Raw genomic sequence first — 23,064 nt, 5'->3', positions numbered from 1 at the left:
CCTGTGCCTCAGCTCAGAATAATCATTTCCTAAGTTACAGCTATTTGCTCACCCAATTATTTCTGAGTACACCCTGTAGCAAATATTTAAAACCTTCCAACTTATTATACTCATAAAGCATATGTTCCTATCTACCACTTTTCTCCCCATCATACCTCCACCATTTGCTACCTACCAGAGAAAAAAAAACTGAAGTCTGTTTGGGGTATAAAAATACCTATGCAAATACTTCCAAAGTCCCTAAACATGCCCTCTCGTTCTCTTGTAAACTGCTTTTCCAATCACTATTCCATTTTTTTTCTAACTTCATCTGATTGATTTCTTATAGTTATCATGATCTTATATGTCATACTAATTATGCCATTTTAACAGCAGCTTCTGCTCTAGATTCAACTAAAAACTTTATCAGAGGTCTTTCATTAGCGTCTCCTCTCTCCTTTTCTCTTTGCCTATACCCTAATATCAATCCCTGGTAGGGAAGACGGTCTCTAGTCTGCAGTCGAATTATATTCTTGGCCACATATCCCACTCTCTTATGTGCTCCCAATACCTTGGTTCCTTTACCAGTTTTCACCAGAAAATTTCAGGCCCCCTGTTGTCTATTTTCTGTACCCCTACTTGCAGTCATCCCTACTGGCAAAATCTCCTTCCTTTATTCTCTTGTCGGTTAAGTTCTTAGAATAGATTCAGACACCTAGGCAGCGAGACATTTCCCTGTGGTACATTTGATTGGGGACAGATGGATGAAGTGATATTTAACTGCACAGAAATATGGTTGCTGCAAATTCCCTGTGGGCAAAAAGAAGCACACACTGCCAAGCCTGTACCTTTAATAACCAAGTGCACAGGGGCAGAAGTAATGAATGGTGTGTTGTGCTCAGTGTACAGTACATGCTTATGTAACTGCAATATGAAGAATCGTGCATCATGTTGCCGGGGGGGGCGGCACAAATATTTTCCCCCATGCATTTGGTTACTGAAGTTGTGGGCATGACACTCTTTGCCCACAGGGGGATTTTCAACAGCCTTATTTCTTTATAGCTGAATTCTACTTCAGCCATGTGTTTCCAATGAAATGTACCACAGGACATTGTCTCGCTGCCTAAGCACCTGAACCCTCTTAGAATACTTCCTGCTGCTTTATGAATATAACATTCTGTATGGCTGTTATCATCCAAACTCCATCTCTTTCTATTTCTTGACCCCTCACACCAAACATACTTTATCATCCTCCTTTTCTATTTTGAATTATAACCTTCTGCTTGTCTTGTGTACATGAGCCCTATCTGTGTAGCTCTAAAATATCTATTCAAATCAGGTAATCTCAAATCACCCTTGTTCTATGGAAGGATCAACTTAAACCAGTTCATTCTTAGCCTATTCCCTTCCTAGATAAATTCCTTCAGCTTTTTACTATCCATAATTTCTGCTCACTGATAAAAATCTACCTGACCTGTATATAAAACTAAAGGGGTTATAACATTTTCACTGCTTGTATCTTACTATCCATCGCCATAAAAAGAGCTTCCATTTTCTCAGGTTTTGTATTCTTTTAAGTGTCTTCTCACACATTATCTGCCATAACAGAAGGCTTTTAAATCCATACTCAAATAATTCATCTCATAATATCCCCATAAATATGGGTATTGTTGAACCACTGCATGTGTGGGTACATAATTTACAGCTATAGCCTTTGTTTTATCTTAAAGCAGAGAAAGGCCACTCCAACTCCTGTGGGAAACCAACATATAAATGAAACAATCACTAACCAGAGAAAGAAAGATTATTTAATATTATTAAGCACTTTCATCCACTCATTAGTCAGATTTCATCACAATACCAAATACACAATAACCCCCATTAAATAGTTAAAACAAACTGTGATCATAATCATGTGACCACTTAAAGAAACTATACAACTTTAAAAACATAACCACTCAACTTACATTTTGTGCATCTAATTAACATTTTACATTGTGTTCATTTAAACCTGGAACACTATGCCTTTAAAAAAAGTTGCCAAAATAATTATTTTCTTTTTAAATTATCAAAATTTCCACCCCTTATAGCTATATTAACATGATCAACACAGAAAAATATATTTTTAAATTAAATACTTATACAACACATTATTGTCATTCTTATTGCTCATGGCATAAATATGTCCATAAATATGTTTAGACAGCTTTCTAGTAGTTTTACCCACATAAACGCTGGCACAGGACAAATAGGATGCAATATGCACAATATGTGTGGAGTTGCTGTTGTAATCACCTTTATTACCAAAACTTCTACTGACACTGGAAAATAACATACGACCCTCATTTATATATATATCTATATATATATATATATATATATATATATATATATGTGTGTGTGTGTGTGTGTGTGTGTGTTTTTACACTTATTACATTTATAAGTATGTTATCATGTTTACCTAAAATGTCATTCCAGTATGACAGAGTCTCCTCTTTCTAAACACTGCCAAATACAACCTTTAGTATACATAATTGTAGATGTAATACCAAAACATTGCATAAATCTTCATTTCCCTTTATAATTTTCCAATTATTCAATAATATTCTTAATATCAACACTTTCAACAACCACGGACATAAATAATGATTGCTTGTATTTGTCAATTGAAAAGCTATTAAAGTCTCACCATCAGATGATAAAATATATATAAATTTGTCTTTTCTATGTCTTCTGGATTTATCCTGAATTTTAATATCAGCTATTTTAGAGTCTCTTTCCAAAAACGTAGTTGCTATAAAAATCACATCCCTTACCTAACAAACTTATCTGTAACCATTCTCGATGCTCTTATAAACTGTCTTATAACCACATTATGTTTTACATACTTAGGATGTTCACTACTAAAATGCACATAACTATTTGTGAAAGTCAATTTTCTGTACATCTTTGTATTAAAACATCTGTTAGTTACATCCAAAAATGTCACCGTTTCACCTCTATTACCAAATGTAAACCTCAAAAAAAAATTGGAACTACTATAGCTCATTAAAAACATTGAATCAAACATTTCACTTTCAGTACCAGACCATATAACAATCAAATCATCAATAATATAATAAACCACACCTTACCTAAAAACATTTGCAGTCTATATTAGATCGTCGAAACGGCATTAGAGTGAATGCTGTTTCAACGACACAAAGAGCGAACTGCTTAAACAGCGAAAGCTCAGGGCGAAGCCCCCCACTTTAAATTGTTTCAAGTGGTGTGTTTTGATTTGTTGGTCTGCCGATTTTTTTCCCCTAGGAAAAAAATTGGTGACCTGGGGTTTTGCTGTTTTACCATTTCGCTCTTTGTGTGTCGTTGAAGTGGCATTCGCTGTAATGCCATTTCAACAATCTAATATAGTCCCAACATTTGCTATTTATAAAGGTTAAAGCACTAAAAAGGTGTCTAAAGGTATTTATGAACACATTTATGCTATTATCAAAAAGGATTAAAAAAATGGGTTAAACAAATATTTAATATATTCTGATTTTTAAAAATATTTTTCTGTGTTGATCATGTTGATATAGATATAAGGGGGCAGACATTATGATTTAAAAAGAAAACAATTGCTGAGGTAACTTTTTAAAAGGCAGATAGTCTTCCAGGTTTAAATGAACACAATGTAAAATATGAATTAGAACTACAAAATGTAAGATAAGTGGTTATATTTTTAAAACTGCATTGTATCTAAGTGGTCATAATTAAGATCACGTTTTCTTTTATGGATTTAATGGTGGATATACTGTGTATTTGGTATTCTGATAAAGTCTGACCAATGAATAGACAAGACAGCTTAATGATTAGTCATTTTACTTTCAGAGGTTGGTGACTGTTTCATTTATTTGTTTTATCATCACTAATTTTATTTCCCGAAAAGACTTGAAACTATCAAAATGTTCCATAACATTAAGATGCCCTTTTCTGGATTTATCAGGTTCAAAATAAGATCACCTGCAAATAAAGCCATCTTTCCTTGACTAACATATCAACTATATCCTTGCGTTTCTGAGTCCCTTATTTTCTTTGTCAATGGTTCTTAATATAAAACAAACAAAGGTGAACTAGGGTACCCCTGGGCCTGGATCCTTTACTCAAGCATAACTTATCAGAGACAAATCCTATACATTTAATTCTAGTCTCTGATCCTTCATAAATCCTGCTAATCAACATTGTTACTGTACTCTACTCATAAAATCCCATATTATTCTAACTGAAGGCTTTCTCTGCATGAAGACCCACTAACAGAAGTGGTATTTTCTTACATTCTGCTTCTCTCTGGATCACCATTGTCCTATTACTACTGTCCAAATGTCTGCCTCCCCTCCAAAAACAGAATTAACCACGGCTATCAATTTTGGTAACACCTTTGCCATTCTTTTAGCTAGTACAGACAAATACTTTATAATTATGGTTTAAAATTGAAAACAGATCAATATGACATTAGGTCTGATGCTTTTTTCCTATCTTTAGGTAAAACAGCAACCACAGCTTTCTTCCAAGATGTTGGTACATTCCCTCTTTTTAAAATACTGTTAAATAAAATCTTCCAGATCTTTATCACTTTCTTCCCTCCTGACTTTCAAACTTCAAAAAGAAAACCATTTATTCCAGGAGACTTTCCTAAAGACTGATTATACATCACCACTATCATCTCTTCTCCTATCTTACCTGTCAGTTGTTGAGCCTCATCTACCCCCACCATTAATATAATTAGGTCTTACACAAAGATTTCCATGTGTGCTCCTTATGCTCACGTCTGTGCTTTACACAAATGTTCATAAAATTTCCAAAATATCTCTAATACCTCTACAGGATCTCAGGTTACTTTTCTTGTTATAGGCTCCCTACGTTTGGAGACAACTTTGTCTACTTTCTGGTGCCCAAGTCAATGTGCTAAAATTTTTTGTTCTCTCAAGTTATGAAAAAAATAGTTTAACAGCTTTCTAAACTCAACCATATTATCCAGATACATCCTTATTTTCTCTTTAGCACTCTGCATTTGTGCCTTCTCTTGTTCTGACAGACTCCCCTTGTTCTACACAATATTTTAAACTTATCATGCCCTCTAAATAATTCTTACTTCTTAACGGTCTCTCTCCCTCTTATTTCTACCCTATATTTTAAATCCATTATCACTGTATCCCACTTGCTAGCAATAACTTCTGAAAATATCTTTATCTTTCTTAACTCTAGAATAATTTCCACTAACCATTCCTTTAATTCTTCGTTGTTAACAGGTAGATGGCAAAGTGCAAGTGTGTCATTTTTGTTGCATTATTATACATTTTTTATATTGTTTTTTTCGTGCACGATCTGAACTAGTTATTGGATTGTGTTGAAGCTTGCAATCAGGTGTACACGTTCCTGTGAAATATGATTTCTATCTAGTCAAGCCTAGTTATTGTGCACTAGAAAATATGAAAATTCTGTTCCTAGTACTGAGTTCACATCTCCCATACCAACTATTTTCATAAATGTTTTCAGAAATTAGATTACTTTCTTATATTTTACTTTTTAGGTCCCCCAGATATATCCTCACTGTTGTAAATCAAGTTTCAGTCCCCACCTCTAAGTAATATTCCATGGTAAAAGCGGATTTCTTCTTCCTAACATGTCTTAAGCTCCATAAAATCAGTTTTGGTGGAATATAAATACAAGTCAGCATAATCTTCCTACCTTGCCAATTGCCCCTTACTACCCCAAATCTACCATTTCTGTAATTTTTCTCCTTTTTTATCACTATTAGAACCTCTCCAGCAATTAGTATAGGTACTCCCCTTCTCCTTTGTCCTTGATATTGTAAAGACTATCCACCCTAAAATCCTTTGTCAAATTCATATGCTCATTTGTTTACACGCATCTCCTGCAGCATTGCTATTTGGACTCTGCATTTCTTAATATAGTTCATTATTTTCTTCTTTTCGTCTATACCTGTAAGGCCACTTACATTCCAAGATATTACGGAATAGCTTAGCCATTATGATAAAAAGTTGTTTCCACATATTATACGTCAGTTTTTTTAATGTGTATTTCCAAACTTTGTGTTGCATGCACACACTGTTTGGCAGGCTTATCTTTCATACAATTGTTTCTTCTCATCTCCATTTGAACCTGTATCATTTTTCAGGACTTTTTTTTTTTTTAATGAAAACCACCAAACAAAAAACTAAGTATATTTTCTGAGCACCCCCTTCCTCTGTTAACTTACACTTACACAAAGAATACTATGTACAGCTTCAAAAAATGAAGTTTGACCCTCCACATAGGTTCAACTGCATGAAATCAACAGCTGCACCCACAAGCATCACTTAACATAAAATTAAAGTTTTCCATGCTAAAGCGCATGCCGCCTGTGTTGGCACTTACACTGTTTGCTGTCTGTTCTTTTATTGCTATTCTCCTTCCAAATATAGAAAACAGCTTGCATCCTTTCAGAAAACATTGACTTTTAGCTCCAAGAAAAAGTGCATTTGCTATTTTTAAACAAAGCTAAATTGTACACTGTTCTATTAAATGTGATGAAGTATTAAGGCTGCTGGGGGGACGCTCTTACTTATTTTCCATAATTTCAAACTGTATTTTTCATTGAACTGCTTGTCATCGCACCTTTAAATTTTGCATTTTGACTCCCACTGAACATTTACTAACAGAAAAAAACAAGCTAATATTGTTGCTGATGTAAGAAACTTGGCATTTTTCATGGCTTTATTAATTTTGTCTTGGTTTTCAAGCCTCCTTGCTTACAAAGGCACTTTTGATAGCTAAAACCACGTCATTAATTTAGACATTCAGTTTGTAAAAGTAAGATAAAATATCTTAATTCTGCATTAATATAATCAGTGCACATTTATACCACACCCCTGCAGTTCAAGATTACAATACATTAACATTAAACTTGCACTTGTCCACCCTTTCCTCTCATTATACTGTAAAGACTATAGTATCTTTAACAAATAAAACAGTAACTGAAGAGACTTCCCCACATTTAAAACAACCCCTGACTACACACGACAGAAAACTGCTTTACTATATATAACATGTAGTTTATATTATGAAATATTTTATGTAAATACTATTGACAAAAATTGTTTTACTTACCCGCCCCTTTAGATGTCCTCCTAACATTATTGACAAAGTGGGGTATCTGCTTTATAGTCCACCCACAAATTTAAAAACAGTAAACAAAAGTCCAGTCTTTCTCAGCCACATTTTCTTACAAAGCCATAATTCAAAAATGTAAAATTCCCAAATAAAAGACCAAGGACACACACGACTGAACATGTAAAGAAATACTTTAATAAAAGATAAGCACTTTCATGCCAGAATTGACACTTCCTCAGATCATCAAAAACACAATGAGATGCTAACATTTAAAAAAAAAAATCAACAAAATTTAAAATAAACCAATCACAATCTAAATACAAAGATCATGTCCTAAAAATCGGCACATTCAAAAACATATGAGCCAATATAAACACTTATGCTAAAGCAAAGCTCAATGAACCAATCATATCTTTGCAGCTGCTACATACATAACAAGCCAATCAAAATGACAACCCTCAGTTCGGACCAATGAAGACCTGAAGACAAACAAGGAAAGGTGTGGTAAAGTCAGACATTACCATATCTGGCATTTATGCCTATCACATTCCAAGCAAAACTTCCTTGACATAGCCAGTCAGAGTTAAACAAGATAAAAGACTGCTAAATTTCTTTACTATACAAAAGCGGACCTTAAAATATCACTTTAGTAAAATAAAGAAGTTGAATCCATGCACGCAGTTCATGCTCCCCTATTCAATTCCTAATGCAATCTAAATTACATTGTACTGAAAAAAAGCAGATAGAAGGAAGGGTATTGAATCAGTTTTCAAAGCTCATACTCCTATCACATCATTTAAAGCTTCCTTAAAGTACTACCCAATAGGGGCAGAAAGTGGCAAAAATGAGAAAGGTGGTTTTAATTCTTGACTAAACATATGACAACACTAAGTATGTAACATAGAAAGAACTAAAAGCATTTATAATCTAGGCAAGCCTACAACTATGATCATTCACTAAACACTCATCTCAATAGGATCTCTTAAAAATCCTAACCAATTGTCTGGAGTCAGGACTAATATTGTCAAAGGGGCAAATAGATACTCAAGTCCGTAAAGCTCTGTGTATTGAACTGGGACATGTAACTGACCAATCAGATGCAGCCAATAAAGGGCACACTGTTTACAACAAATGAAAGACAGTATGCTAATTTGATTATAACCAAGCCTCACACTCCTACCAATCACATCATATCATTAGGAACTTCCATAGAGTACAAACCAATAAACAATAAAAAAAGTGTGAATAAACTACTAAAATTACCTGTCTAAACAAATGCGATTTAAAGTGCGACTTCAAAGGAACAGATTAAGTCCATAACCTTTATCAGCCTGTAACTGTATTATCCATCATGATTCACATCTCTCTCTCAGGTTTCTTAGAATACCTAAACCTGTTATCTGCAGAGAAAACGTGTTATCACCAGGAAAAAAAAAACTAGTGTTCTGGTCAGGTCTATATTAGAAGCATGAATGGTCGAAATATCAACCTGTTGATCGACACACATGGACACATCATTGATTCTTTCCAAGGGAATGAAATTGGTTGGCCATTGTGTTAAAGCTGCCGTTTTCTCCACTGTAGTACGATCTTGGAGTTAGTATATTTAGTTAGGGGGCACAGTCCCCCACATTCAGTGGTGTGGGGAGCAAAGCCCCCCACTTTATAATGTGTGTTACATTGTGTTTTTCATATTTGGTCTATCGATTTCTTTCCCTTGGAAAGAAATCGATGATGTGGATGGTTGCTGTAATGGTCGTTCAACACATAAGTGTCGATAAACAGGTTGTCGACATTTTGACCGTTCGTGCTTCTAATACTGACCCTTCTGGTCCATGGCTCTTGGATGTGTTTGACCAAGGCATTCTTCTCATCGAGCTTCCTGATGTCATAAATATATTCACAAATACGGTCTCATAGAGAGCAATTCGTTTTGCCAATTCTGGTGTGAAAGAGCTTTTCTGTTATTAAGGTATTTCTTTACAAATTCAGTTGTCTCTCTCTCCTCAGTCTTTTATTTGGGAATTTTAAGGTGTGCTTCTGACAAGAGAATGCTTTATTCACCCACTTGTTTATCATTTTGGTCAACCATATTTCAGAAATGTAACTGATACATTATAGTCTCAAATTTATACACCAATTTTAGTGCTGTTTTTCTTCTTGTTCTTCTCCATCTCCCAGTAACAGACTCTGGTTCAAGTCCAAGGTACTCCTGGACTCCTAGTCAATGCCGGTGTTTTTTTTCCCCGTCTCTTAAGCATTTTCTTTTGGAATACTGGAAACGCTTTTACTGACAAAGTTTCTCTATAAGCTTTATTCTCAGAAAAAGGTTTGTTTGGTGGTTCATTTTTTGTTGGATAAATATTTTATTTTCATTTTTAGCCTGTTCTGCACCAAAACACATCTTTAATTCTCCAAGAAAAAATATCCTGCAGACAGCTGGATACAGCAACTTGAATCTCACACATGCCTCTTCAAACACCCTAACTGTTGGGATAAACTTGTTTCTATTCTTCCTGGTGTACAGTGAATAATCATTTTCCAAAAACACTCAGTTGTCTCCATTTTTAATACTTTTCTCTTTTGACACAGATTTGCCATAATCAACTCCTTCTGCTGGTATGCTTGTATCTTTACGAATACAGGTGTTGGCTGTTTTCTTGAGGCCAGGTTTGAAGCATATGTGCCCTTTCAATTAATATGCCATGCTGAGAAAAGTACAGTTTTGTACCTACCATAAATGTAGATGTCCGATAGGCATGCATCTGCAGTCCTTACAAATGGGTTGTCCTGTCGTCAGGCAGCCCTTCGGTCGGCCGGATTCCAAAGTCTGGGTCTGGCCTCGGCTGGTGTCGCACTTCACCAGACGTCATAGCTGCAGTTCTTCGGGTATAAAGGCATCAGCCGACGCCATTTTCCTCAGTGTTTCTTGCCCCAGATGCCAGGTGCCCTCTAGGAAGGCTAAATTTGGATAAATGCAAATGGTTCCAAATAGTAGAGAGCAAACAAAAAATAAGCATGTATGTACATATATACAAACAAATACACCATAATAGATTCCCCCAGCTAGCTACAAGATGGGCAAATACACTAGGAGTACCACAGAGGGGAAGGAGGGTGGGTAATCCTGACTACAGATGAATGCCTATCGGACATCTACATTTATGGTAGGTACAAAACTGTACTATGTCCTTCAAGGATGCATCTGCAGTCCTTACAAATGGGTAGAATACCATAGCCAAACTGGGGGAGGAGGAGAAATAAGATTATGGTGTAGTTAAGATCCCTTGCAAAACAGCAGTGGCAAAACCTGCTCGGGATCTGGAGTATAAAGGTAAATTATAATGCTTGGCAAATGTATGCACGGAGCTCCAAGTAGCAGCCTCTAAAATGTCTTTGGTAGCCACCCCTCGTAAAAAAGCTGTGGTAGTGGCTGTAGCCCTTGTAGAGTGAGGCCTGAAGTTTTCTGGAGTTTTCTGCCCATGGTAGGAATAACAAAATCTAATGCAATTTCCTATCCACTTAGAGATTGTCTGTTTAATTGCTTTTCCTTCCATTCCTGTTGCATATGCTACCAGTAGCTGGTCAGTTTTTCTATTGCTCTTGGTCCTGTCCAGGTAGTAACGTAATTGTCTATGTACATCCAAGGTATGCAACAGTCTTTCTCCCTGTTCTGTGGGTTGGGAAGAATGTAGGTAGGTGGATAGCTTGATTTAAAGATACCCTGGAGACCACCTTTGGCATAAAAGTAGGATTAGTTCTCATGGACACTCTATCTTGATGGTAGATCAGGAAGGGCTGTACTGCCATTAATGCCTGTAGCTCGGATACCCTTCTTGCTGAAGTGATTGCAAGCAGGAAAGCAGTTTTCCATGATAAGTACTGTAATTCTGCTGTTGCTGCTGGTTCGAAGGAGGGAGTGTCAACTTTTCTAGCACAAAGCTCAAGCACCATGCTCGCAATGCTGGCTACCTAGGTGGTTTTACGTTTTAATTCCTCTCAGAAACTGCCTGAGTAGAGGATGTGAGAAGACTGGAGGATCCAAGTTGTATTCTGCTGAAATAGCTGATGCATGAATCTTAATGGAAGAATAGGACAGGCCATTGTGGAAGAGCTCTGCCAAGTATTCCAGGACGTTAGCTATGTTTACCAGTGCCACATTTTCTCCTTTTGCAGTACTCCAAATGAGATATCTTTTCCATTTTGCTGAATAATTTGTCTTGTTGAGGGTCTGCGAGCCTCCAAGATAATGTCTTTAACCCTTTGAGATAAATCTGGGTTATTTGGTCTTATGCAATGCTCCAGGCAGCCAGCTGCAGTGTTTTCAGGTTTGGATGTAGGGTTTTGAAGTTGTTCTGTGTTAACAGCAGGGGAACAAGGGCAGAGGCCATATTTGTTCTAGACATGCTCCTCAGTAATGGGTACCAATGTTGCCTTGGCCAGTCTGGAGCTATCAGGATGATCCTTGGACGGTCTTCTTTGATCTTCAATAGCACCTTGTGCATCAAAGGAAGAGGTGGGAATGCATATGCTGTCAGGTTTTTCCAACTGAAGGATAGGAGTCCACTTTCCAAGCAAGTGGGTGGTCCTTGTGCAGAATTTTTCAGTTGGTGGTTGTGTGGGGACGCAAATAAGTCTATTTCTGGTAGTCCCCATTTCCCTGTAATGGTTTTGAAGATGTCCGGATGCAGCATCCATTCGTGAGCATCCGTGGTAGTTCTGCTTAGGATGTCTGCTAGTATATTTTCTTTTCCTGGCACAAAAATTGCTTGTAACTGAATGTTGAAGCTCAGGGCCACATTCCAGAGGTCCATTGCCATCCGGCATAGAGGGTATGAATGTGTGCCTCCCTGTTTGTTGATGTACCACATAACTGTGGTGTTGTCCGTCCTTATCCGCAGTTGACCCTGTTGAAGAAGTGGTCAGAATGCCTGAATTGCCAGTTTTACTGCCAGCATTTCCTTTTGTGCCATGTAACCGAGGGCTTGCAGGACTTTCCTTGCTGTTAGCTGGTTCTGCTTTGTTAATGCCATGAAGTAGAGAGGGAGTTGCTCCTGTTTTTCTACTGTCAGGAATGCCATTTGATGTGTCCAGATCTGCACCCAAGAAGGTTATCCTTTAGGATGGTATCAGCCTTGACTTTTTTATATTGACTGTGTATCCCAGGGCTTGTAGTAGATGAATGACCCTTTCCAAATCTTTTGTTAATTTGTTTTTGTTGTCCGCTTGCAACAGGCAGTCGTCCAGGTATGGGTAAATTTGAATTCCCTGAAGCCTGCAATGAGCAATTACTGATGCCAGGCATTTCGTGAATACTCTGGGCGCAGTAGATAAGCCAAAGGGCAATGCTGAGAATTGATAATGCTCTGATCCTGCAAGAAATCTGAGGTATCTTCTGCAATTTGGTCGTATGGGGACGTGCAGGTATGCCTCCTTGAGATCTAGAGTTACCAGCCAAGACTCCTTGCCCAGCATGGGATGAAGCTGCTGTAGGGTCAGCATTTTGAATTTTGGAACAGTGAGGTATGTGTTTAAAGCGGACAGGTCGAGAATAGGTCTCCATTGGTTTTCTTTTCTTGGTACCAGGAAGAGTCTGGAGTAAAATCCTTGCCCTTGTTCCATAGATGGTACCCTTTCTACAGCTCTCATCCTTAGTGAGTTATTTGTTCTAGAGCTTCTGTCTTCTGATTTGGAGGTAGGTTTGGCATTCCTCTCTTCCTTGGTAGAGTATGGAAGTGAAACCTGTAACCTTGGTCTATTGTCTGTAAAATCCATTTGTCTCCTGTGATGTAATGCCAGTTTACTGAAAATAAGGCTAGCTTCCGCCTAAGGGTGCTTCTAGTTGTTCCCTGGTAGGCGGTGCCAGAGCCAAGTCACTGTGATTGTCCTGTGGAAGTGGTGGTGGCTGGATCTGTGGCTGCACCTCGCTGGTTGTTATTTTGCCACTGACGTCCCTGTAGGCACCTCTGGATTGACCCCTGCCTCTTGAGCCTATTCCTGCCTCTCGGAGCTCTGGAGGTGTCTGGAAAGGACCAATCCTTGGAAGGCCAGTTCCTGCTAAACCTTGGAGGCTGGACCTGCAAGAAATCCTTGACTGTCTGGACAGATTTTGCTTTCTCTTCCACCTTCTTCAGCACCTGCTGTGCAGGGGAGCCAAACAAATTGAGATTATCCATGGGAGCATCTAGGAGCTTTGATTTAACATGGTCTGGTAAGGACTGCTCTTTTAACCATGCATGTCTTCTGATCACTGTGCCAGTCATGGCTGATCTAAAGGAAGCCTCCAGTGCATCATAGCCGCATTTTAAGGAATGATTACTGACCTGCTGAATGTTATGTACCATTTCCTGTACAGATTTTTATCTAATGGTTCATCAGAGGTTAGTTTTTAGTTAACTGGTCTAACATAAATTCCTGATACTGAATCATGTGGAATTGGCAGTTCAAGGCCCTAGCTGAAAGAGTAGCAGAAGTGTAAACTTTTTACCCCATCTCTAAGGCCCTAGATTCCCTTTCAGAGGAGGGGTTTTTGGCAGAGGTAGCTGCTACAGCCTTGGGTCCCTGGGAGATAGTTTCGGATCTGCAAAGGGCCTTATACAAATGATAATGTGTGTCCGAACCCTGTAGTACCTATCGGGCTTAGCCGGGCCGGAGGTAGAGAATCAGGAGCAGTACAAGCATCATTAAATGCATCATCCACAACAGTAAGTACTGGAGGAATGGCTAGAGGCCTATGCTGTGGCAAATGCAAAAGGTTCTAAGCCTTTCCTAGAATCTGAAAAATCCTGGCCCTGCCATTGAAATTGTTCCCTCATAGCATGCAAGGTTTCCCCAAAAGAAAATTCCTCAGGCGGAGAGGCAGAAGGAATGGACTCTTCTGCATCAGAGTCCTCATAAGGAGAAAAGGGGCCCTCTGGAGGGTTTGAATTATCTGAATCATCAGAGGAGTCATCTGAAGAAACTGGCTCAGGGGGCTCTACTCTAGTCCTCTTCTCTGGAGGTGGGTGAGAGGCCCTGTCTGGCTCTGGTTGGGATCCCCGGATCAAAGAAATGAGATCCTCTGCTAGACTAAGCATTTGTGAACTAGAGCTAGGCCTGTGAGACGGTGTCTTAGCAGGCACAGTTTTGGTAGTTTTAGTTGCTTTAGCCCTGGCAAAGGCCTTAATCGACATGGATGCAGGAGGCCTAGCAGCTCCACGTGCAGGGGTGGATATATCCAAAGGGATAGTGTCAGATAAATCCTGTGAACCTGCAAGAGCAGGTGGGATTTCAGTAGCAGATTCAGCCAAGCTAGATGAGGCCTCGGTAAGAGGTAAGTTTTCGGCCGAAGGAAGAACCGTGGACTCTGTTTCAGCCGAAACCGAGACACTCACGGTTGGCTTAACCGCGGTTTCGGCCGAAACCGCGGACCGCGAAATGTCGGTCCTTTTCCTGCGCTTTTAGAAATTTGCGTAGTCGGAGTATCCGGCGGCATAATGTAAGCAAAAGCGGAAAAACTCTTCAGCAAATTCCGACCGACGCCTAAGCGTCCGTCGGTTGAAAGAAGCACAGGCTAGACAAGCTGCTACGTCGTGGTCTGGGCCTAAGCAAGGTAAGCAGTAAGAGTGGAAATATTTATGAGGTATTTGTTTCCCACAAGTTAAACAGTTATTCACTTTTTCTGACATCGGCTGACGCAAGAAAGAGTCCCCAACGGGTACTTAGCTTTTTAGAAGTCTTCGGTAGTAGTAATCTCTGGTTCTGACCGACCGGCACTTGCGAACAGCTTCTGCTTCGGGCGCCACGCGGCAAGAAAGACTGAGGAAAATGGCGTCGGCTGATGCCTTTATACCCGAAGAACTACAGCTATGACGTCGGGTGAAGTGCGACACCAGCCGAGGCCAGACCCAGACTTTGGAATCCGGCGACGCCCGGGCTGCCTGACGACAGGACAACCCATTTGTAAGGACTGCAGATGCATCCTTGAAGGACATCACCAGTCCAGTTGTTTATTTGTGCTATCATAACATTAATACAGTCTATTTCTTCCACTTTCTTTAGCACAGTATTAAATCTCAGGTTTGCTCTGTGAGTTCTGTCTACTATCATTTTTTTTGAAACTGCTCTTCTTGAGCAGTCTCATACTCAGCCAGCCATTTCTTTATTTCAACCTCTGATGTTTGCAGTTTTATCAGTTCATCTGAGTAGCTAAAGTTTATTCCATTTTTCCAGCCTTTTATTTGAGTTGATATACTACTTCAGTGTTTCATTAATTTTAATCCCAGAGTACATTTTATCTATTTCTTTTCTAAATTGCTGGACATCATCTCTTGTACAAAAGCTGAAGCTTGAACTTTTTGCTGATTAGCTGCATGATTCTTCCCAGTCAGTATTTTCTCTACACCTTTACTGGTCGACTTTCTTTCAGGTGATCTAAATTTCTTCTTTGCTGGCATCCAGGCAGTGTATTTACTAGGCCCTATTTGAATTTTACTCAAACTGACAAAGTCACTGGCTTTTATAGCAGTTTCTTTTTTCACACTGGGATAGGTGAAATTAAGCTGATGATTAGTGTGCAGCTAGGGTTGCCACCTTTCATCATGGCTAAAACCGGAGTAAAGCTACACCCGTCGCGTCATCAGTAACACTGCCCATCCCATCCCTCCCCCACCCACATTCCGCCCATTTTGCACTCGGCGAGGAATGCCCTCTTTTTCCATTCCTGCTGCCTTTCGGCTGATTTACTATGCTTTTCTGTAAAAAAAAAAAAAAAAGCACAGTAAATCAGCCGATTTACAAACTTCAATAGTCTGTTTCCTTTTTGAAACAGAATACCAGAGTTTGTACAGTGTTTTCCGGACTACCGGAGAATCAGTTTGATTTCCAGACAGTCTGGAGAAAAAAACGGAGGGGTGGCGACCCTGTGTGCAGCCCATCTTGGAAGTCCGTGTTTCCAACACTGTTGATCTCCAGTAGCACATCTCCAAAGATTACGCAAGTCACAGAAACCTGTCTAAAGTCTACACTGATCTAGATGGACAAGTACGCATGAGGAAATATTCATATATAACATGCAGCATGACAAAATACAGAAACCTTTTTAGTGGGGCATTCTGAAAGGAAACAGAAAATAAGCAATGATCAGGACAAAAATATAAATACCTCAAAGCCAATACTTAAAAGAAGGAAATGGTGACTGCAGTTGGTTTATAATGAAAGCACTGTATAAACTAGCAGGCAATCCCATAGCAGCTTCTATCATAAAACTCTACTTACTTAGCAAGTTCTATCCATTTTGCTGTATCTGGAGGAAGCTCTGCTCTTCCACGTGCCTTCTTTGCAGGTGGCTCTTCATCATGACTGGAGTGAATTAATCCTTGTTCAAGGACCAAAATTCCCATTGGCTGCTGCAGGCTTGCTAAGGAACTTGTGGAGACACTGGAGGATCTGATGTCTAACAACTTCGGATGCTGGCAGCTCATGTCCTTTGAAAGGAAAAACATCAGTAAATCAAGACAACAGGAGATGCAGTGCATCTTTCTGATGTACTCACATAGGGATATGTAAGGGCTATTAACTCAAATGCTTATCAGTTTCAGGGTATGACAATGTTGTGAAAAGCATTATAAACTCACAGGTCTGAACTCAATGAAAGGAACAAACTATATTTCATGTTTCTATTCATGCGGTTTTCTTTTTGGTTTGTATCAAACAAATACAATTACAAAAAACAGCGTCTCCTGTGTTATGGTTCTGCCACATCTTCCTAAATCTTCAAAATATTTTTGTTATCCAGAGTTTATTACTAAGCTAATACAGGCTTACACTAAGGCAGGTTAGAAGACAAGATCAGCAAAATTACTTTATCAAGGAGTACAAACCATGCTCTTCAATCAAGCTGAGGCATAGTTTTGTAGGGTGCAAATAAAATTATTTCCTTTGAGAGATTAACATTTAACACAGACACATTCAGCTGGACAAATAGCGTGCCTTTAACAAAGCTTTTCCATAGAAGATTAATGGCAAATTTCACCGACAAATTGTGCATTTGAGAAGGTGTTACCATTTCTGGACTGGTCATCTGGTTTACTGTTATGCACACATATCCTAAGAAATGGTGTTGTGTTTTTTAATACAGAAAAAGACTGACTGTGAAGTCAAGAATCGCACAGCTACTGAAGAAGTTTGCAGTTTTAACTACATATATCAAGAGGGAAAAAAGTATGTTAAAACTTCTCAGTTCAGTTACAAGCTTGTCTGCAGCTCATCTACTTTGCACGGTTCTCTTCCATGCCTAAAGGACTTTAACAAGCTAAACCATCCTCTCTCCAAAATGGAAATATAAAATATAGATAGATAAAACAGAATAAAATAAACCACCACCAGGGTCAAAAGCAAATATGACAAACAATTTATCAACAAAGATAGGTAAGTTCTAGGATTGCTGCTCAAGAATTCACATCTAGAGCTGCTGTTTTCATTAAAACATTTTATACTCAAGGACAGATCCAACAGGACTTTTCTACTACATTGAAATTAAACATTTTAACTAGCCTATACCAAATTTGCCTTTGCATATCCATAGACCTTCTTCAGCATAGTCAAACTTTGTAAAAAAAATATTTTGATATCTAGACATACTTAGTATTAATTTAATAGTGATGCCCAGTTGCTGTAGTGATATTTTAAACTATTCACATGATACAATATGAATATTTTCTCTAAAAGTGATCTCAAATGCAAGGTCAAGGTTACATAGAAATATTAAAAGAGGAATCTGTTTCCACTATGCAACAGCCTGTTACTTTTCCTAACCTTAACAGCAGGAGATGTAAAATGATCCGCAAATATTACATTCAACAGTGAAATGTTCATTCTCTAAATAAAACACAAAAACTATGTCAATCTTGTGTGGGATGTTTTGCTCACACTAAATTTTTAAAAAGTTCTACTCTCCATTATTGAAACACATCAAAATCATACAATTCAACAAAAACAGCTGAACAAATATCCACCGGAAAAACAATGAAATTTTAAGGGAAGAAAGCGCTCAATCTGGTCTTGTGGAATTTACATTTAATAAACGTGAAGTGTTCATGAATCTGGCTGCAGCAGTGTATTTTATATTTTTATCAGTTAGAAGAAACGAGCCAATAACCACTTCCAAGATGCCTGCACATAGACTAACAGCTTAATTCTAGCTCTCAAAAAAGTGAAAACAAACTTAGCAGAAAAAGACAGTGGACCTAAAATTCTGGGTAAATTTCAGTAACTGGCTAGTAAGTGCACTGCCAGGAAAAAAGAAATAAAGAGGACTTCAATGAAAATCAGCTATAAAAGATGACAAAGAAACACTGACTGGGGAAAGTACTGCAACTGTGCAGCAAAAAAAATAGTGCAAGCTCCAGACATGACTTCCAGTAAATTAAAGGAATGTATAAGGCAACTGTACACAGACCTGATATAAGCAAAACATTGATGGAGTCTGTTAACTCAAACAATAAAAGGCTGGAAACAAAATGGAAGAAGTTTTAATCAGATATTCAGATAACGTGATAAAACTGCAAAACTTAGAGGTTGAAATGAAGAAAAGGCTGGCTGAATATGAGACTGCACAAGAGATGTTTAAAAATAATAGAATTAGAGGACAGACTATGCAGGGAAAACCTGAGATTTTCTCCTGTACCAGAGAAGCTGGAAGGAACAGATTGTATTAATTTTATGAAGGCACAAATAAGCAACTGAACTGGTATTCCACAACAGGAATTGTTAACCGAAAGGGGACATTGTGTGCAAGCTCCAAACTTGGCTATAAGAAAGCAATCTAGACCTTTAAAGGAAAGACCCAATATTATTAGGAGTTGATTCTGAGAAAACTGTGGCAGAAGGACAAAGTATTAAAAGTGGGAGACAGCAGAGTGCTTGTGGAGAATGACTACTTATTGTACACCAGGAAGAAGAGGAGCAAATGTATTCTATTATTCAGGGAATGCCAAGAAGCACTTATGAGATTCAAACTGCTGTACCCAGCTATCTTCAAAATATTTTTTGCTGCAGAGACAAAATCATTTTTGATGAAGTACATTGAAAGAAATACAAAAGTTTGTCCAACAAAATGTGAGCTGTGAAACAGAAGGAGAATCTGCTTCTTGTTCTTCTGGTAATTAATACCATAGAGAGAATACCAGTGAAACCTTTTCCAATATTCCAATGGAAAATGCTTGAGAGAAGAAAAAAAACACAATAGTCAACTAGAAGACTTGAGAGTACATTGGAAATGAAACAAACAGGATTTGGGAAATGGAGATGAACAGGAATAAAACCAGCAACTTGGAAATTGACAAACGTGAGATTACAAAGAAATAATTCTATTTGTGAAACATGACAAAACAAGAAAATCTGGAAATATTGGACTTTTTTGGACTTTGTTAAACTTGTAAGCATATGCCCTACTTAATGTCATTAACATTCAGAAAAATACTCAAGACGGGAAGAGGAAGGGATAAGTTAACTAAGTAAAAATGTTTTCCTAATGATATGATTTTAATGGTGCGTGATTTTCTTTGTATGTTATAAACTAAAGTTCTCCTTTATTTTTAAGTGCAATGAGGATACTAATGTAAATAGGTGCTCCTGTTTTTTTTTCACTCCTCTCTTTTCCCTTGCTCAGTTTAAATAAATGTAGTCACTGCAATGTAAAAAAAAATACAAAGGAGACAAGAAAGCATCTGGTTTCAGAGGATGACAGGAGAGGAATTGGTCTGGTTTTTCTCAGTCTTGCATAAGGGGAATGACTGTGTTAAGGCCTTTAGCTTGGTCTGGTAACAGGTTTTGGGAGAAGGAGAGTAAATGGAAGAGTGTTGAGTATTGTAAGGCTTTTTGCTGGTAGGAAAGTGTATGCTTGGCAGTTTTGCATCTGGTTCTTATGTCTCTAGGAGACAATCTGATAAAGAGAAATGGCTTGAAGAAAATGTTTTCTGAAAGCATTCAAGTGTCTTCCCAGCTGAGAGAACTACAAAGATGAGACAAAGTTAGACAGCACTAAGTAGAAGCACAGGGTGTACACTATGCATCTTAGCATTAATAAAGTACAGTTTTGTACCTACCATAAATGTAGATGTTCGAAGATCCACATTGCTGCAGTCCTAACACTTGGGTAGTCCGCTGTCCCTCGATCACCCCGAATATCAGAGTATAAGGCTGACGTCGGTCAAGGCGCATTTGACTGACATCAGAACGTCAGGGTACAAATGCGCATGACCGACGTCATATCCTCAGTCTTTTCTTGCCCCAGATGTCAGAAGACCCTAAAAAGAAAGGTCAAAACCCATAGACAACAACTAAACAACCAACCAGCCTAACACCAAAAATATGTACAATATATACAATATATACAATTATACAATTATACAATTATACCTCAGATGGAAAACCCAACCCACACAACCACCTCAAACTACAGAGGGGAAGGAGGGAGGACTGCAGCAATGTGGATCTTGAACATCTACATTTATGGTAGGTACAAAACTGTACTATGTTCTTCATCTCACATTGCTGCAGTCCTAACACTTGGGTAGAATCCCAAAGCAGAGGTAAGGGAGGATGGCTAAACTATAATGAAGCAGGAGCTGCCAAAATGCCCTGCAACACAGCAGTGGCAAAACCAGCCCTGGATTTAGAGTACAGTGGAAGGTGGTAATGCCTAGAGAAGGTATGCACTGAACTCCAAGTGGCTGCCTCCAAAATATCCTTAGTAGCCACCCCTCAAAAGCTGTTGAACTGGCAGTAGCCTAGTGGAATGAGGCCTAATCCCAGCTGGAATCTCTTTGCCATGATGGGAATAACAGAAAGCAATGCAAAATCCAATCCACTTAGAAATAGTTTGTTTTGACACGGGCTTGCCCTGAGAGCACAAAGCAAAAGAAACTAATAACTGCTGAGAATGTCTGAACCCTTTAGTTCTGTCCAAATAATATCGCAACTGCCTGTGTACATCTAAAGTGTGCAAAATCTTTTCCCCTTTAGTTTGGGGATTTGCATAAAAGTAGGCAAATGAATAGTTTGGTTTAAAGCCACACTAGAAACCACTTTAGGCATAAAGGAAGGATTAGTACATAAAGATACCCTATCCTTATGGAAAATTAAGAAAGGCTCAACTGCCATAAGGGCCTGCAATTCAGAAACCCTTCTTGCAGAGGTAATGGCCAACAAAAAAGCAGTCTTCCATGACAAATATTTCAACTCAGCAGTAGCTGCAGGCTCAAAAGGTTGTAGAGTGAGTTTCTCCAACACAAAATTGAGATCCCAAGCAGGAGTAGGAGCCCAATGTTGGGGTCTTATATTCTTTGCCCCTCTAAGAAATTGCTTGAACAAAGGATGAGAAAACAATGGTGGGTCACAGTCGTAGTGAGCTGAAATTGCTGCAGCATGAATCTTAATAGAAGAGAAGGACAAACCTTTGTCCAATAACTCAGTAAGATATTGAAGAGCCACAGTTAAATCAGGCTCAGAAACATCCAAATCCTTAGCTGCACTCCAAAACAAAAATCTCTTCCATTTATCTGCGTACACTTTCCTTGTACTAGGCCTTCTAGCTTCCAAAATCACATTCAAAACTTGTTGTGGAAGTTGAGACCCTCTATGGTTTAAAACAGAATATGCCATGCTGTTAGGTGAAGAGAGTGAAGTTTGACATTGAGCAAATGACTGTCCTCCTGGGACAACAGATGTGGAATCAAAGGCAAAGGCCATGGAGGCTTCTGTACTAGACTTCTCAGTAATGGGTACCAGTGCTGTCGAGGCCAATCTGGAGCTATCAAAATCATCCTTGGCTTGTCCTGTCTGACCTTTAGAAGTACCTTTGGGAGGAGAGGCAGAGGTGGAAAGGCATACACATGAAGATTTTTCCAACTGAAAGAAAGAGCATCCACTTTCCAAGCTGTGGGATGAAACCTTTGTGCAAAACTTTGGCAGCTGGTGGTTTAGTGGAGAAGCGAACAGATCTATGTCTGGAGTTCCCCAGGACACTGTCAATTTCTGAAATACATGAAGATCCAGTTTCCACTGTGGGGATCCATGATTTGTCTGCTTAACACATCTGCTAAGGAGTTCTGTGCTCCCAGCAGAAACCTTGCCTGAAGACTTAGTTGTAAACTGAGAGCAGTCTCCCACAAAATCATTGCTTGCCTGCATAGAGGATAAGAATGTGTTCCCCTTGCTTGTTGATGTACCACATGACAGTTGTGTTGTCTGTTAGAATCAACACCTGCCCTGGAAGAAGTAAATCCTTGAAAGCTATTAATGCAAACTGGACTGCTAACATCTCCTTCAAGTTGATATGTAGATGCTGTAGTCTGACAGGCCACTTGTCTTGTATCCACTTTCCGCTTAGATGAGCTCCCAAGCTTTGTCTGAGGCATCTGTCATTAAAATTTGACTTCTGGCCGGGTCACAGAGAGTCCCTTGTTTAGGTGACATTCCTGAGCCCACCACAAAAATTCCTTTTGAATGCAAGGTATTATTTGAATGACAGTGTCCAGATGCTGGCAGTGCTGTGTCCATACATTTTTGAGATACCATTGCAACTTCCTCATATGCAGTTTGGCATTGGGAAGCACCAGAATACAAGATGCCATGAACCCTAAGGCTTGAAGGACTGTCCTTGCAGTCAGCCCGGACTGAAGAGATAGATGATGGAAGTAAAGGGAAAGATTCTTTGTTTGTCCGGGGTTAGAAAGGCCATCTGAGATGCTGTATTCAGTCTTACACCCAGAAAGCACATGTCTTGAGAGGGTACTAGACTGGACTTTATTTCGTTCACAGAATACCCCAGGCGTCTTAGCACTGCTATCACATATTCCAAATGACGAAGAAGCTCGTCCCTTCCTTGAGCCAGAATCAGGCAATCGTCCAAATAAGGATAGATTTGTATTCCTTTTAGCCTGAAGAAAGCTA

General features: G+C 38.8%; 1 protein-coding gene across 1 annotated transcript in view; it reads right to left on the bottom strand.

Moving 5' to 3' along the window:
- Window positions 1-23,064, bottom strand: part of PRKDC (protein kinase, DNA-activated, catalytic subunit) — a 4,917,417-nt gene that overhangs the window by 855,087 nt on the left and 4,039,266 nt on the right. Inside the window, exon 58 of the mRNA XM_044065724.1 lies at window positions 16,387-16,595. Coding sequence (XP_043921659.1) covers window positions 16,387-16,595 — 209 coding nt within the window. The remainder of the gene's footprint in view (window positions 1-16,386; window positions 16,596-23,064) is intronic.

Source organism: Protopterus annectens, chromosome 3.part0, assembly GCF_019279795.1.
Source record: "Protopterus annectens isolate FY-2018-M chromosome 3.part0, PAN1.0, whole genome shotgun sequence".
In the NCBI taxonomy this organism is placed as follows: Eukaryota; Metazoa; Chordata; order Ceratodontiformes; family Protopteridae; genus Protopterus; species Protopterus annectens.
This window is presented reverse-complemented; position numbering and strand designations above follow the sequence as displayed.